This window comes from Nicotiana tabacum, chromosome 10 (assembly GCF_000715075.1).
Source record: "Nicotiana tabacum cultivar K326 chromosome 10, ASM71507v2, whole genome shotgun sequence".
NCBI classification, from domain to species: Eukaryota; Viridiplantae; Streptophyta; class Magnoliopsida; order Solanales; family Solanaceae; genus Nicotiana; species Nicotiana tabacum.
In genome coordinates, this window is record NC_134089.1 from 150,639,499 (window position 1) to 150,654,555 (window position 15,057).

The window sequence follows — 15,057 nt, forward strand, 5'->3', positions numbered from 1 at the left end:
TTATAACTGGGTCCCATTTTAGCAACCAAAGTTGGTCGCTATCTGCTTACCCCTTAATTAGCGACCAACTTTGGTCGCTAATTTTAAATTATATTTATTTATATTTTATAATTTTTTAAAATAATATTATAATTATTATAATTTTATAAGTGGGTCCCACTGTAGCGACCAACGTTGGTCGCTAATATCAATATACCTTTGACCAAGCAAGTCTGACCAGTCCGGTCAATATTTTGACGAATTTAGCGACCAAGTAGCGACCAACCTTGGTCGCTAATGTATATCAAATAATTATTTTATTATTTTCGCCAATTTAGCGACCAATTTTGGTCGCTTTTTCGGGAATTCTAGTAGTGGTAACATCGACTCCATGACCCCGGAATCGATCCCGACCCCGAAGGAGCTTGAGAAAACATTGTCAGACCGGATAACGGAAGATGAAATATCTGTAATTGGTCGGATATCACGGCGGGAATCTCGACAAGTATCAATAAGAAACTGAAGAATCAGTAAATCATGAGATTCTTACCTTTTTGAGGGTAAACAGTAATGTTACATATATATTATTAAAAACATTTCTGTGAGGTAGACAATAAAATTAGAAAGAAAAAAAAGGACCAAGATCAAAATGATAAAAGGTGATCCAATCATCGATCAACTTGGTAGTTATACTCAAAACTCGACCTCATCTAAACTTGTGAATTTAAACAATTATAAACGAGAGTATGTTGACTTTTATATTAGATAGGTTAAGTGGTTAAATAAATAGAAAAAAAATAATTATATATAACAATAATAATTATTGAAGCTTAAAATTTGTTAGGCTTAAAACAAATGCTTTGAGTCAAGCCTCGCAGAATGAAAAACATACACTCAAATCAGTCACACGTACTAAGTTTCTAGTAGTAGTTTAATAGACCAAGCTAGTTATATGCAAATCTTAGAAAGACGAAAAGGCTACTCCATTTCATAGTTCAAAACATAGGTCGTTCCTTCTAGTGTTAATTTCTTTGCAGCTACAATGGTGTTGAAAACCAAGAGATCCACTACTGACGAACATGATTTTTCAAAGAAAACCAAAGCCAATTTTGAGCTCAAACACGCCTTTCACTCAGTCAAATCTCAAATCCCTTTAAACCATTGCCTATGGCTTTTCATTACCATATTCCTTCAGATCCTCATCCTCTTCTTCCTCATCGGCTCCTATCCGCCGCACCCTCCGCCGTCAAACACCCAACAGTTGTTCGCTCTCGACCCCGACTGCCAATCCGGTTACGTTTACGTCTACGATCTCCCCGCAACATTCAATACGGAGTTCAATGACGAATGTGATGAATTAGACCCGTGGAAATCACGCTGCAGCGCGGTTTCCAATGGTGGGTTCGGGCCTAGAGCTACTGGGCTCGAACGCGTTGTACCAGCAAATCTTACTCTAACTTGGTACTGGACTGACATGTATGCTGCTGAAGTAATTTACCATAACAGAATGTTGAGTCACAAATGCAGAACTTTGGATCCAGAAAAAGCATCGGGGTTTTACATTCCGTTTTACGCTGGACTTGATATTGGTAAATTCTTATGGTTCAATTATACAGCTAAAGATCGAGATCGTAAAAGTGAAATGGTTCTTGATTGGTTAAAAAAGCAACCAACTTTTACTAGAGCTAAAGGAGTTGACCATTTTATTATGCTCGGTAGATTAACGTGGGATTTTCGAAGATTAAGTGATAAAGATTCAGAATGGGGGTCCAGTTTACTTTACATGTCGTTAATGAAAAACGTTTTCCGTTTATCCGTTGAGAAACATCAGAACGATGATTTAGAAGAAAGTGTTCCTTATCCTACAGCATTTCATCCAAGATCAGAATCCGACATAGTACAATGGCAAAATTACATTCGTAATTACGAACGTACGAAGATGTTTTCTTTCGTTGGTGCTAAACGTGAGAAAATCAAGAATGATTTTCGTGGGGTATTAATGGATTACTGTAAAAGTGAAGAAAATTGTCGTGCCGTTGATTGTGCAACCACCGTCTGTTCCGACGGAGCTCCGGCGATTATGGAAGCGTTTCTTGATTCAGATTTCTGCTTACAGCCAAGAGGTGACGGGTTGACTAGACGGTCAACGTTTGACTGTATGTTGGCCGGTTCAATTCCGGTTTATTTCTGGAGAGGAACATTTAAAGGTCAATATGAATGGCATTTGCCGTGGATGTCTGAGACTTATACTGTGTTTATTGATAATGATGATGTGAGAGATACAAATGGGTCATTGATTTTAAAGGTATTAGAAGGTATTCATAAAGATAAGGTAAAAGAAATGAGAGAAACTTTGATTAATCTGCTTCCTAAGTTTGTTTATGCGAGATCAGGTGAAGGTATAGGAGGTGTAAAAGATGCATTTGATACTAGCATTGATAAAGTATTGAAGAGGTTGAAGTCTCGTAGAGATCAACTTTTTTCACGGAGTCAAAGGATATTTTGAATAGTAAACATTGATGAACAATTGTTTTGAAACAATGATAAATTTATCTCTGTATAATTTATAAGTGATTAGTTTAAGCCGTAAATTTAGCCATTTATACTTATAGTTAAGGTAGTCTGACTCCATGAATACGGGAACTTTAAACAACGAGCTGCCCTTTTTCTTTACTTATTTTGATTGATGCATAGAAATAGTTAAATTTAGAAGGTGGAAATCAACTTTTTTCTCTTGTAAAAATCCTCACTTTTGAATAAAGTGAGACCACAATCAATATAGAATCATCATCGCATTTTCCTTTATATGTCGGGAGAAGTTGTAGTGTGACTCATGCAAATCTTTTTTGTACCTCAATCTTATATTTTTAGTTCCACAAAAATTTGGGTCCACAAAATTCTAAGATAAAAAAATTGCCTCATACAACTGACATTAGTTGTATGAGATACAAAATAAAAAATTTCATATGTCAGTAACCACCAGTAATTTTATCTGTTTCTTTTTTAGTACTCCCTCTATTTAAGTTTATGTGAACCTATTTCTTTTTTGGTCCGTTCCAAAAAGAATGACCCATTTCTAAATTTGGTAACAATTTAGCTTAAACTTACAATTCTACCCTTAATGAGAAGCTTTTATAACCACACAAATACTCTGGGCCCCTTTTTGATTTGTTTAGGACCACAAATTTTAAATTTTTTTTTTTTTTTAAATTTCGTGCCCAATCAAGCAAGTTCACGTAAATTAGAACAGGGAATATGTAATATGTTTTTTACCCGCTAACCCTGCTTTTTATTACTCTTCTTTTGAGGTAACTTTACTACCTTTAAAGGTTGAGAAAGTCATAAAGTTGTTTAAGTCATAGAATTTTACCTCTTTGAGAAATTCTTACTGCTGCAAATGATATTAGGTGATGTTCGTCTTGCCCTCCTATCGAGAAACAACCACTGTCGAATAATCAGGCGATATGGTCCAGGTATGGTATAAAGTTGGCATTATCCCGAGAAGGGTAAATAGATATTCTCTTTCGATATTTACATTAAAGCAATGTATTTTATTATAATTAATTAAGTACTCTATTCAGTAAAAATATAAATTAATTAACCAGAGTTAGATGAGAAAAGAATATGTGAAATACAAATGACATATTATTTGATATAAATTATGGACACCCCTTCCATAAATTTTACGGCAATCAATGAACAGCCACCTCTACTGTAGTACTCCCTTTCGGTCATGAATAAGTGATTTTTTAACTTTTTTTTGTGGTTTAAAATATATGATTTTTTTTAAAATTTTAAAAATGAATTAATTATATTTTTCCTAGATTGTCCTTTGAATAAATAGTGTTGGAGTATGTGTTAGAGTGTTTATGTAAGAGATAGTAAAGATTAATATGATTAATTTTATTGCTAATTAATGTTAAAAGATAAATTTTTTAATATGTATAAAAACAATAAAAAAAATTAAGTATTGTGAACCGGAAGAGTAATAAATTTTAATTACGGGCTCCCAAAAAAGTAGCCCCACTTCCTTTAGAGCAAACTTCCCCATATTTTATCCGGTAGCCCAAAAATTGTAACATACATTTTATAGCCTAAAAATAATTCTAGTGGCTAGCCCAAAAGTACTGAGGCTCACATCTGTAAAGACAGATCACGGAAAAGAGAGGCAACCACACTATGCTACAAAATCACCGATTGCATCCAATTCTCAAACGGCTGGAAAATGGCGTCCAAGTTTGGGTTAGTTGGTGGCATACCGGAGCGTAGAGTTCGACCCATTTGGGATGCCATTGATTCTCGCCAATTCAAAAATGCTCTCAAGCACTGCACCCCTCTCCTCTCCAAATACCTCAATTCCCCTTATGCTCTGGCACTTAAAGCTTTGGTTTTGGAAAGGATGGGTAAAACGGAAGAAGCATTTCCCTTAAAAAAAGAAATCACATATCTATGTTAGGGATAATTTACAGATAACTCTTTTATTAGTAAGGTGAAGGAGAGAAATGGTGAATGCTCTGAGTTTACTGAAAGATTCAACTATTACTGCTATTATTATGTGTATATTGTCCATCCAAATAATTATAAAGATAACTTCATGCCAAAATCAAGTGTTATTTTCAGCTTCTCATTGTGGCAGTTAGATGTTGGTAAACTTTAGTGGAAAGTCCTGTTTTTCTTGTGATAGCTTAGTAGGATTAGGCACTGAATCCTTACCTAACTATATAAAATATATACTAAATAGACTGTTACTATACAAAAATTATACAAAATAAATTGTCACTACACAAAGTAGACTGTCAATATAAAAAATTATACAAAACAGACTGTCACTATACAATTTATATACAAATAGAGTGTCATTATACAAAATATATACAAAAATAGAATGTCATTATACAAAAAATATACTAAATAGACTGTCATTATACAAAATATGTACAAAATAGACTATCACTATATAAAAATATACTAAATAGACTATCACTTTACAATTTATATACAATTAGCTCTCACTATACAAAATATATACAAAATAGACTGTCACTATACAAAATAGATTGTTACTATACAAAAATATACAAAATAGACTGTCACTATACAAATAGACTATTATTATACAAAAAATATATAAAATAGACAGTCACTATGCAAAAATATACAAAAATAGTCTGTTAATTTACAAAAAAATATACAAAAATAGACTGTTATTATACAAAAAATATACAAAAATAGACATTTCGTATATGACCTGCATTACATATTTCATTCAATTGTTAGCTAATATTTATAATATTCAGAAGTACATTTAAAAAGGCAAAAAGGGTTGCTATATCACACCAGGTGAGGGTTTAACCTGCGACCTTCAGCTTAGGAAACAGGCGCTCTAACCATTGAGCTACAGGCGCTTGTGTTGTCATGCTTATTCCTTTCGGCTACTATATGCAATACGTTTGGGTCGAAGGGCCATTTTTTGTAAGTAGGACAAATATGAGCTATTAAAATTTTGAAGGATTATAGAGGGTAGTTTTCTCCTTCCTTTACCCTATCTTTTTGAGATTTAACATTCTAGAGTGGTCCATACTCCATTGTTTGTTTTGTAATCCGAAATCACCCCGAGGCCCCCAGGACCTCAACCAAAAACACAAACATACCTCATAACCTTATTCAAACTTATATCAACCTTCAAAACACCTCAAACAACATCGAATCAACCAAAACACATCGGATTCAAGCCTAAGTTTCCGAAAATCTTTTGAATTTCGTTTTTGATCAAAAACCCAACCAAACCACGCCCGAATGACCTGAAATTTTTCGCACACATCCCAAATGACACAACAAAACTACTGCAACTCTTGAAATTCCATTCTGAGCCCTATATCAAAATCTCACCTATCAACCGGAAAACGCCAAAAATCCAATTTCGTCAATTCAAGCCTAAATCTACTCCAAACCTCAAAAACTCATTCCGATCACGCTCATAAGTCCCAAATCACCTCCCGAAGCTATCCAAACCATCGGAATTCACATCCGAGCCCTCTAACACATAAGTCAACATCCGGTTGACTTTTCCAGCTTAAGCTTCCTCAAAAGAGACTAAGTGTCTCAAACCTTACCAAAACCTTTCCGAGCCCTAGCCAACTAACTCGATCACATATAGAACCGATAGACAAAGCAATAAGAAGCAGAAATGGGAGAAACAGAGCGGTAACTCATAAGACGATTGGTCGGGTCGTCACAATTAAAACGATTAAAAAGTTAGAATGCACAATAGATTTTAGATATGTATTAAACCAGATAATTAGGCCAATTATTAATAGTTGAGTGACCGTGCTAAAACCAAAGAACTCGGGAGTGTCTCACACCTTCTCTCGAGTTAATAGAATTTCTTACCCGATTTTTTGTGTTCGCGGACCGTAAATAGAATTAATTTCCTCGATTTTAGATTTTAAAATAAATCGGTGACTTGGGACACCATAATAACTATCCCAAGTGGTGACTCTAATTAAATAAATAATTTTATTTCAAATAATGTCACTTTAATTGGGAAAACTCTCTTATCTTCGGAAAAAAGAGGTATGACAACTAGTCTTAGCTGAATGTCCCTAAAATTAGCGGTATTTAAAAATGGCCCTCGAGCTGCCCAAACAATTATTGCTTGTCAAGGTTTTTCTATTGTATTAGTAGAGCTTATGTTATATTTGCTCTATCTATCTATTTTGTTGTTTATCAAGTCTACCAAGTTGGCATGATGTTGCTCTTCAAGTATACCCGATTGGTAGAGTTTATGCTATATTTTCCCTTCAACTTCAATCAAACCATCCCAAATATGCTCCAAGTGGTACAAATTTGAAACAAAACTTCCAACAACTCGCACAGACAATTCTCAATCACTAATTTAGTTAAATAACACCAAATCAATTAGATTTATTTTGTCTTCTTCAGTACTTTCTAAGTTCAAATAATAGAGTTTAGAGCTTTTTTACAGAAAATTATTAAATTGGTGTTTGAACTACAACTTTAAGCATAAATTATAAATATTGAATAACTATGGTGTTCAAGTAAAAAAAACAGGAACATTTCGCTAAGATCGTAAAAATTAGGATATTTTGCCAAGACCAGTCCCATTGGTACTTTCTTTCGCATGTGGCGGTGGGTTTTTGTTAGAACCTGGGCATGGTCCTGAGCTTGACGTTGGTCCTTGATCCATATTTTAGAACCATATTCATCTTGTATAAATAAAGTCTTATATTTTTTATACACCTATGTATAAAAGGTAAATTAACACTATTAATATTTTGAGAAGCAAAATATATTTTCTTAAATAACAAATAAGTAGTATTAAAATTTTTAAGTCTAAAATTATCTTTTATATTATTTTTAAATAAGTAAATTTCACAACTCAATTACAAAATTATTCTTATTTACATTAACACCTAAATACCATGACTCTCATTTTTAAACTTAGATACACAAACTAATGATGGGGCAACTAAGTAAATTTCAAGATAAGTTGGGTTGAGATCCCTTTGTTTTGGGTGAGATTTATGGGATGTATTTGGGCTACTTCATGGGTCAGAATGAGCTATAAAAAATGATGGGTTAACTTGGGCTCAGCCTAAATAGACCCATGAGCTAAATATTTGTAGCCCGACCCATTAATCTCTGGGCGGGTTGGACGGGTAAATATTTTACTCTGCCTTGATAATCATGTAGAACAGTAAAGTCCCATTATTTCTTGTTATTTGATTAGCATGGTTACAACAACAAAAAAAAAATTAGTGTAATCCCATAAAGTAAGGTTTAGGGGGAGGGGTAGAGTGTACGCATACTTTACTCATGCCTTGTGTTGTTTCCGATAGATCCCTGAATTAAGATAAAAATAAAAGAAGCAGACACAACACATAATAACATCAACAAAATAAAGTGATAGGAAGACGGGATGATAGAATAATCGAAGCGGAAGGATCAACGAAAGGTAAAAGAAATCTATGGATACGAATGTATGTTGATTACTTTGTTTACATATCTTGTAAATATGGATTTCTATATTTTATCACAAACTTATGAAGATTTGAAAGCGTGGTTTAGGGACTATAATAACAACAACAATTATTATGCCTTACTGCCCAATAACAAATGGACACAAATATATAAATTAAACTAAGTGAGAAGTATAGAAATCTTCCCGTGAGGTTTTGACGTGTAACAAATACAATCCTTGTAGTTTTCACATTACATGTACCTCTCTTCTTTCATGTTTTGTTTAACAAATCCATATGTTATCATAAAGAGACAAATTTGCCTTTATGTGTTATTCTAATCCTTTCATAACATTCACCTACTTTATACATGCATTCAATAATTAAGGAAATAATTTCAATGGAAGAAGGTAGTGTAAGGAAAGTGTCGTATACAAAATATAAAAAAATAAAATTAACAAATTAAATAAGGGTAAATTTGTCCTTGTAGACATGTAAAATTTATTGGGTCTAATCCATACAAAATTTAAATTAAATTCAATTGGGTTAAATAATTAATTTGGGCTTTACAAGTTAAATTAGTCCATTTTATTATTTTCAAGCCCAAGGTCCATTCCATCTTAAGGCCCAGACTCATGCCATGTGTCAAGTGACATGTCATATCTAGTCAAACTGCAAGCCAAAAAGATAACGCCACGTGTTAAATGTTGTGGCAATCCAAGTAAAAAAGCAAGAACCAACCACAGGTCGCCAAGTAGCTAAAATGACATGAGCCAATCAGAATCAAATAAGAGAGTTCATATGTAGTTGGATTGTCCATCCTCTACAACTATAAATAGAGGGGTTACATAACTCTTAGGGGACATTCAGAGTTGGAGAAGAACACTCCGCAATTGGTGAAGGCATCAAGTGCTTAGTTCTCAACAAAGGAGTGATCAACAGAGTTCTTCCCGGAGATCAACCCGTAACAACAAAGTGTTGCTCGACGTTCTTGGCGATTAAATACATCACAAGGAAGTTTGCATCATCCTACATTCGAGAAAGACACTTCTCAAGCCCTCGAATTACGAAGAATTTTAGAGAGGAGAATCAAGGAATACATAGAATTGTACTAACAAATATTTATCAATAAAATCTCTTTTTCTTTATGTTATTTTTGTTGCAGTTTTTCGTCTTGCGAAAATTTGTTGCAAACAGTCCTTCCGTAGATAATAGTATCTGTAGTTTTTCATATGAACATGAAAGATGTTCTAGCGAATTTATTACTAGGAGTGTTCGTCATAATTTGATGCAGGGACGAAACTAGAAGCCAAAGTATGGGTTCATCTTATTAATTTTTGTCCAAATTCTATATGTATTAAGAAATTAATTTTTAATATGTACAAAATAAAATTTAGAACCCAATTACTAACATCTTATATTGCTATTTTAGAATTTAAAACTCATAAAGTTGAAATTCTGACTCATCTTTGAGAGGATGCAAATTTATATATTTTTCTAATGAAAGGAAAATGAAAATTGTGGACTTTCATGTCAAAGAGAACTTGTTGTATGATTAGTAGTGGAAATTTGATGGTTGGGGAAGACTATTCAGTTTTTTTTTTTCTTTCTCAAAAGAGATCTAAATAGAATAATATATCATATCATATCATCATACTATGTTATATTATAAGTGGGAAGGCCAAAAATAAAAATTGAATTACTATATTACCCAATTAAAACTAAGTGACAGTTTTACCCTTCTCTTAAACAATATTTTCATAATAATTTTATATCAAAAAGTAAATTCACGTTACTACCCTACCAAAGTACTCATGTAATGTTAATACACAAAAAGCAACCAGCAACAAATTAAGAATTTGAAGAGTTACAATTAATCATATAATATGAACCAAATTCTCTTAAATGCAAATTGTATTTCAATGGTCTTTCTTTGTACAAAAACGTACTCTACATATATGTCTCTTCAATTGCTATTTGTAATCTTTTAAGTTTAACTTGTATGAATTTCAATATCATCTTGGTTAACTAAATAGGAGAGCAAATGAAAGGACAGTAATCCCATTACCTATTTTGATATAATAATTAATACATTCATGAATTAACATCTTTTACGTTCCCTATGTTGCATGCTCAGTTTATCTCTCTCATTTCACTTATTGTCTTTTTTGATAAGATTATTTATTTAAAGATTTCATTAGAAAAGCCACGTTGTAAGATTATGTCTTTAGAATTCTTGGCAATAGCAGAGACGAAAAAATTAATATTCGACCACGTCTGATAGAATTTTTAATTCCACTACTTTCAAGAACGAGTAATATCAAGGTTAAATGATGCCATGCTTTTGGTGCAAACCTAATCTGCTGGGAAAATGAAAGTGAGTTTTCTATTTTCTGACCAAATATTCTATTCACATAATTCAAAATTAGTTGCTTTTATTGATGTAAATTGAATTATTCTTGTCCCTTCGGATATATTATTGTTAACCTTTTTTATAGTATAATTTTGTGGGAGATGCTAAACGACTACACTGGTGTGACCCAACTTTGGCCACACCAGTGAAAAGACATAAATGACCCTCTAATTAATTAGCCTACATTTTTTCCTCCAAAACACAAAATTAAATTTCAAGTCTTGAAGTATGGGAAAATTAAATGTTGGGAGATGAAGAGTCTTGTGTATTATATTTGTATTTCCATTGTATTTATGTGTATTTTATGTTTATACAAATTATACAATTTAGTGTGTATATAAATTATTGTATTTTATTCCTTTCTTAAAAACAAATATGGTATACGATTTATTATACTTCCTTCATATCAAACCAAGTCAAGTGGACACTTTACCCTATCTAAAAAATGGATTCAAACCAAGAAAATTCAGTGGTGCAAGAAAATATGAATCCATATCTACTTATTATTTATATTTCATAATTAAATTGCTAATTATATCCCAAAATATAACTATTGGTGTCAATTGACTAGTGGAACCATAGTAAATGTAATTATATGATCGTTATCAATATACGCATGACCTTAATGAATGAAATTATATGTTGGCTACTATACACATATATATAAACGTTCAATGTAACTATATATAAAGCGCAACAATGTAATTAACTAGTGTCAATATCTACTTATTATTTATATTTCATAATTAAATTGCTAATTAAATCCTAAAATATAACTGTCACGACCCGGATTTCACACCCTCGAAAGTCGTGATGACGTCTATTGGTGAAAGCTAGGCAAACCAAATTATCCTAATTACTTAACCTTTTCCAGTTTTAAACCATTATCAGTGATGAGTAGATAGCAAATAGCGAAAAATAATTAAGCGGAAGATAAAATCTAACAATTTATCTTAATACAAAATTGCGGAAGTCTAAATACAACTCTATCCAGAATTTGGTGTCACAGTTTCACAGACGGTCTAAGAATACTACATACAAAGTCTGAAAGATAAAATATACACTGTTTCTGAAATGAGTAAAGGAAACAGGATAAAGGAAAAGATAGGAGGTGATGCCAAGGCCCACGGATGTCTGCAGGACTACCTCGTGTCGCCTGTGTGGGCTGAAGACAGCACCCTCACTGCGGTCCAAGCACTCCGGTATCAGTATCTGCACATAGTGCAGAGTGTAGTATCAGCACAACCGACCCCATGTGCTGGTAAATTCCTAACCTAACCTCGGCGAAGTAGTGACGAGGCTAGGACCAGACTACCAAATAAACCTGTGGGTTATGGCATACAAAAATAATACGAAGTAGATAACAATGATGGCAACAATGATCAACCAGTGATATAGATAGTAGACAACAAGAACACCGTAAATGTTTCTCAACAAATAAAAGATACAAGTGCAATCAATTAATCAAGTCCTTCAAATATAAATCTCTAAGATAATATGTTTTTCAATGAATATATTTGCTTTAAATAAATATCTTTCGAATATAATTTTTTCGAATAAAGGTCACCTTGTGACGCCTCATTTCATAATCATAAATAATATAGGTCTCCGCCCACTTTCATATTTTCACGACACCTCGTGCCCATATTTATATCACAATCATACGGACAACTCACGTGCCATTAAATAAAAACATAATATTTTCCCCGGCACCACGTGTCCACATATTTCTATCTTACATTGCACAACAATATCTTCATGTTACTCAGTTCATAGGTTCCATAACCCAATACAATTAAGAATGTTCAAAGAGCCTCATTCACTTAACATAAAGTAGAGTACAGCTTCGAACCCAATTAGGAAACCAACAAGAAAAGATGAAGTTATATTTAGAAATCATTTGATAAAGAAAATACCTTTTCCAATTAAAGTACACTATCGAATGAATTATTACCTTTAATACGAGAAATTAATAAATCAAAACATAGTAGAAATTCCTTTTTAAGTAAAGTACAACCTCAAACGGTTTAAGGAAAATTTAATTGAGAAATCAATTGAGTTAAAAATGTAACAAATTCTAAAATTTAAAGTATTAAACATAAAAAAAATAAGGCGAGGTATTGTAAACACTATGGATTCCAACACAAAAGATCACAACATTAAAGGGATCTAAACAGTTAATACACTTGAATTGTTAATAACAAGTAAACACAACAAATAGAAAGTGCACGGCATCACCCTTCGTGCTTTAACACTCTCTCACCAAAACAATACACGACATCACTCTTCGTGCTTTACACTCTTCCTCACCCAAGCAACAATCACAAGAAATAAGGGTAAGGGAATCTATAACATCGAAATAAAATCAAGTAACAACATAAAATCAGTAATAAACGCAAAGGACAACATAACTCAATTAGAATTAGGAAAATTCAAGGACAAGTGCACGACATCACCCTTCGTGCTTTTACTCTCGTCCTCACCATAAGAATCAATATAAACTGCACGGCATCACCCTTCGTGCTTTTACTCTCATCCTCACCATAAAATCAATATAATCGGCATGGAATTGTACATCGTGCTGCACGACATCACCCTTCGTGCTTTACACTCTTCCTCACAAAATCATATACGGCATCACCTTTCGTGCTTTAACACTCTTCCTCACCAAATCATACATGGCATCACCCTTCGTGCTTTAACACTTTTCCTCACCTAAACAACAATCACAAGGAATAAGGGCAAGGAAATAAATGAAATCACAATAAAATCTCGGCAAGGGAACAATAGTACCACAATCAAATCGTGGTAAGGGAAAAAACATGAAAACAATAACATCCCGGCAAGGGAGACAATATCATGATTCTCTCTCTCTCCTTTCTTCTTTCACGTTTACTTAACAACTCAATTCACAACTTGAGCCAATGCTCTACAATGTTCAACAATTCAATTCTCAACTTGAGCCAATGCTCTACAATATTCAACAATTCAATTCTCAACTTGAGCCAATGCTCTACAATGTTCAACAATTCAATTCTCAACTTGAGCTAATGCTCTACCATGTTAAATTAACAATAATACTTCCACAAGTCATATTCCTCAATAGAAATTATCATATAAAGCATATACAATATGAAACGGAGTCACATTAATGAAAGTATAAGACTCACGGGTATGCTTGACACCAACGTATAGATACTCATCACCATGTCTATACGTCGTACTCAACAAATAACACATAACAAATAGGACACAACTCCTAATCCCTCAAGTTAAGGTTAGACCAAACACTTACCTCGCTTTGCAACCAATTCAAAATTCCAACAAGCCTTTGCCTCGCGAATTCGTGCCCGAAATTCCCAAATCTAATCATAAACAATTTGATTCAGTCAATAAAAATTATAAGAATTAATTCCATATGAAATTCTACATTTTCTATTAAAAATCCGAAATTGCACTAAAAATTTGCCCATGGGGCCCACGTCTCGGAATTTGACGAAAGTTGCGAAATATGAAACCTCATCCAACCCCGAGTCTAACCATACCAAAATTACTAAATTTCGATAATATTCGACCCTCAAATCCTCAAATCTATCCGAGAGGGTTTTCAAACTCTTCCAACTAAATTCACAGACTTAATGCCAAAACTAGTAATAGATTCGGGTAATCTAACCAAAATTAAGTTAAGAATATTTACCCCATTATTTTCTCTGAAAATCGCCCGAAAATTGCATCTCCCCGAGCTCCAATTTGATAAAAATGGAAAATGGGACGAGTCACATTTTCAGAACTTAAGAATCTGCCCAGAAAATGTTGAGGGCACTATTCACGCATTTGGGTACTGTTCACTACACTATTCACGGGGTACTATTCACGGGTACTGTTTACAGTCACTATTCACGGATACTGTTCACATGCTGTAGAAAAATCAGCAACTGTCCAAAGAGAAAAATTCAGTAGCTTTTTTTTTATCCGTTAACCTTTTGAAATCCACCCGAGGCCCTCGGGACTTCAACAAAATGCATCAACCAATCCTAAAACATGATACACAATTAGTCTAAACCTCAAATCGCATCAAATAATGCTAAAACCATGAATCACACCCCAATTCAAGCCTAATGAAACTAAGAACATTCAACTTCTATATTCGATGCAAAAACCTAGCGAATCAAATCTGATTGACTTCAAATTTTGCACACAAGTCATAAATGACATAACGAAGCTATGAAATATTTCAGAACTGGATTTCGACCCCGATATCAAAAAGTCAAATCTCCGGTCAAACTTAAGAAATCTTTAGCCTTAGATTTCTAGATTCTGCTAAATGGCGATAATTTGATCTAGGGACCTCCGAATTCGATTTCGGGCATATAACCAAGTAACACATCACGATACGGAACTACCGGAATGGTCAAAACTTTTATCCGGGTTCATTTGCTCAAAATATTGACCGAAGTCAACTCAGTTGAGTTTTAAAGCTCTAGTTCACAATTTAATCCATTTTCTTCACATAAAAACTTTTCGTAAAATTATACGAACTGTGCACGTAAGTCGAGAAATTATTGATACTCCTTTTCAAGTTCTTGAAATATCGAGATAATTATTTAATTTAAAGATGACATTTTGGGTCATCACAATAACGATTGGTGTCAATTGACTAGTGGAACCATAGTAAACGTAATTTAT

The 15,057-nt window shown here is 33.3% G+C and overlaps 1 protein-coding gene across 1 annotated transcript; it reads left to right on the forward strand.

The window, feature by feature from the left end:
* Positions 1 to 883: 883 nt before the first annotated feature.
* On the forward strand, positions 884 to 2,702 carry LOC107796417 (xyloglucan galactosyltransferase XLT2-like). The gene has a single exon (XM_016619177.2). It carries the CDS (start codon positions 1,022 to 1,024, stop codon positions 2,483 to 2,485), a length of 1,464 nt encoding a protein of 487 aa, XP_016474663.1. The 5' UTR covers positions 884 to 1,021; the 3' UTR covers positions 2,486 to 2,702.
* The last annotated feature ends 12,355 nt before the right edge of the window (positions 2,703 to 15,057 follow it).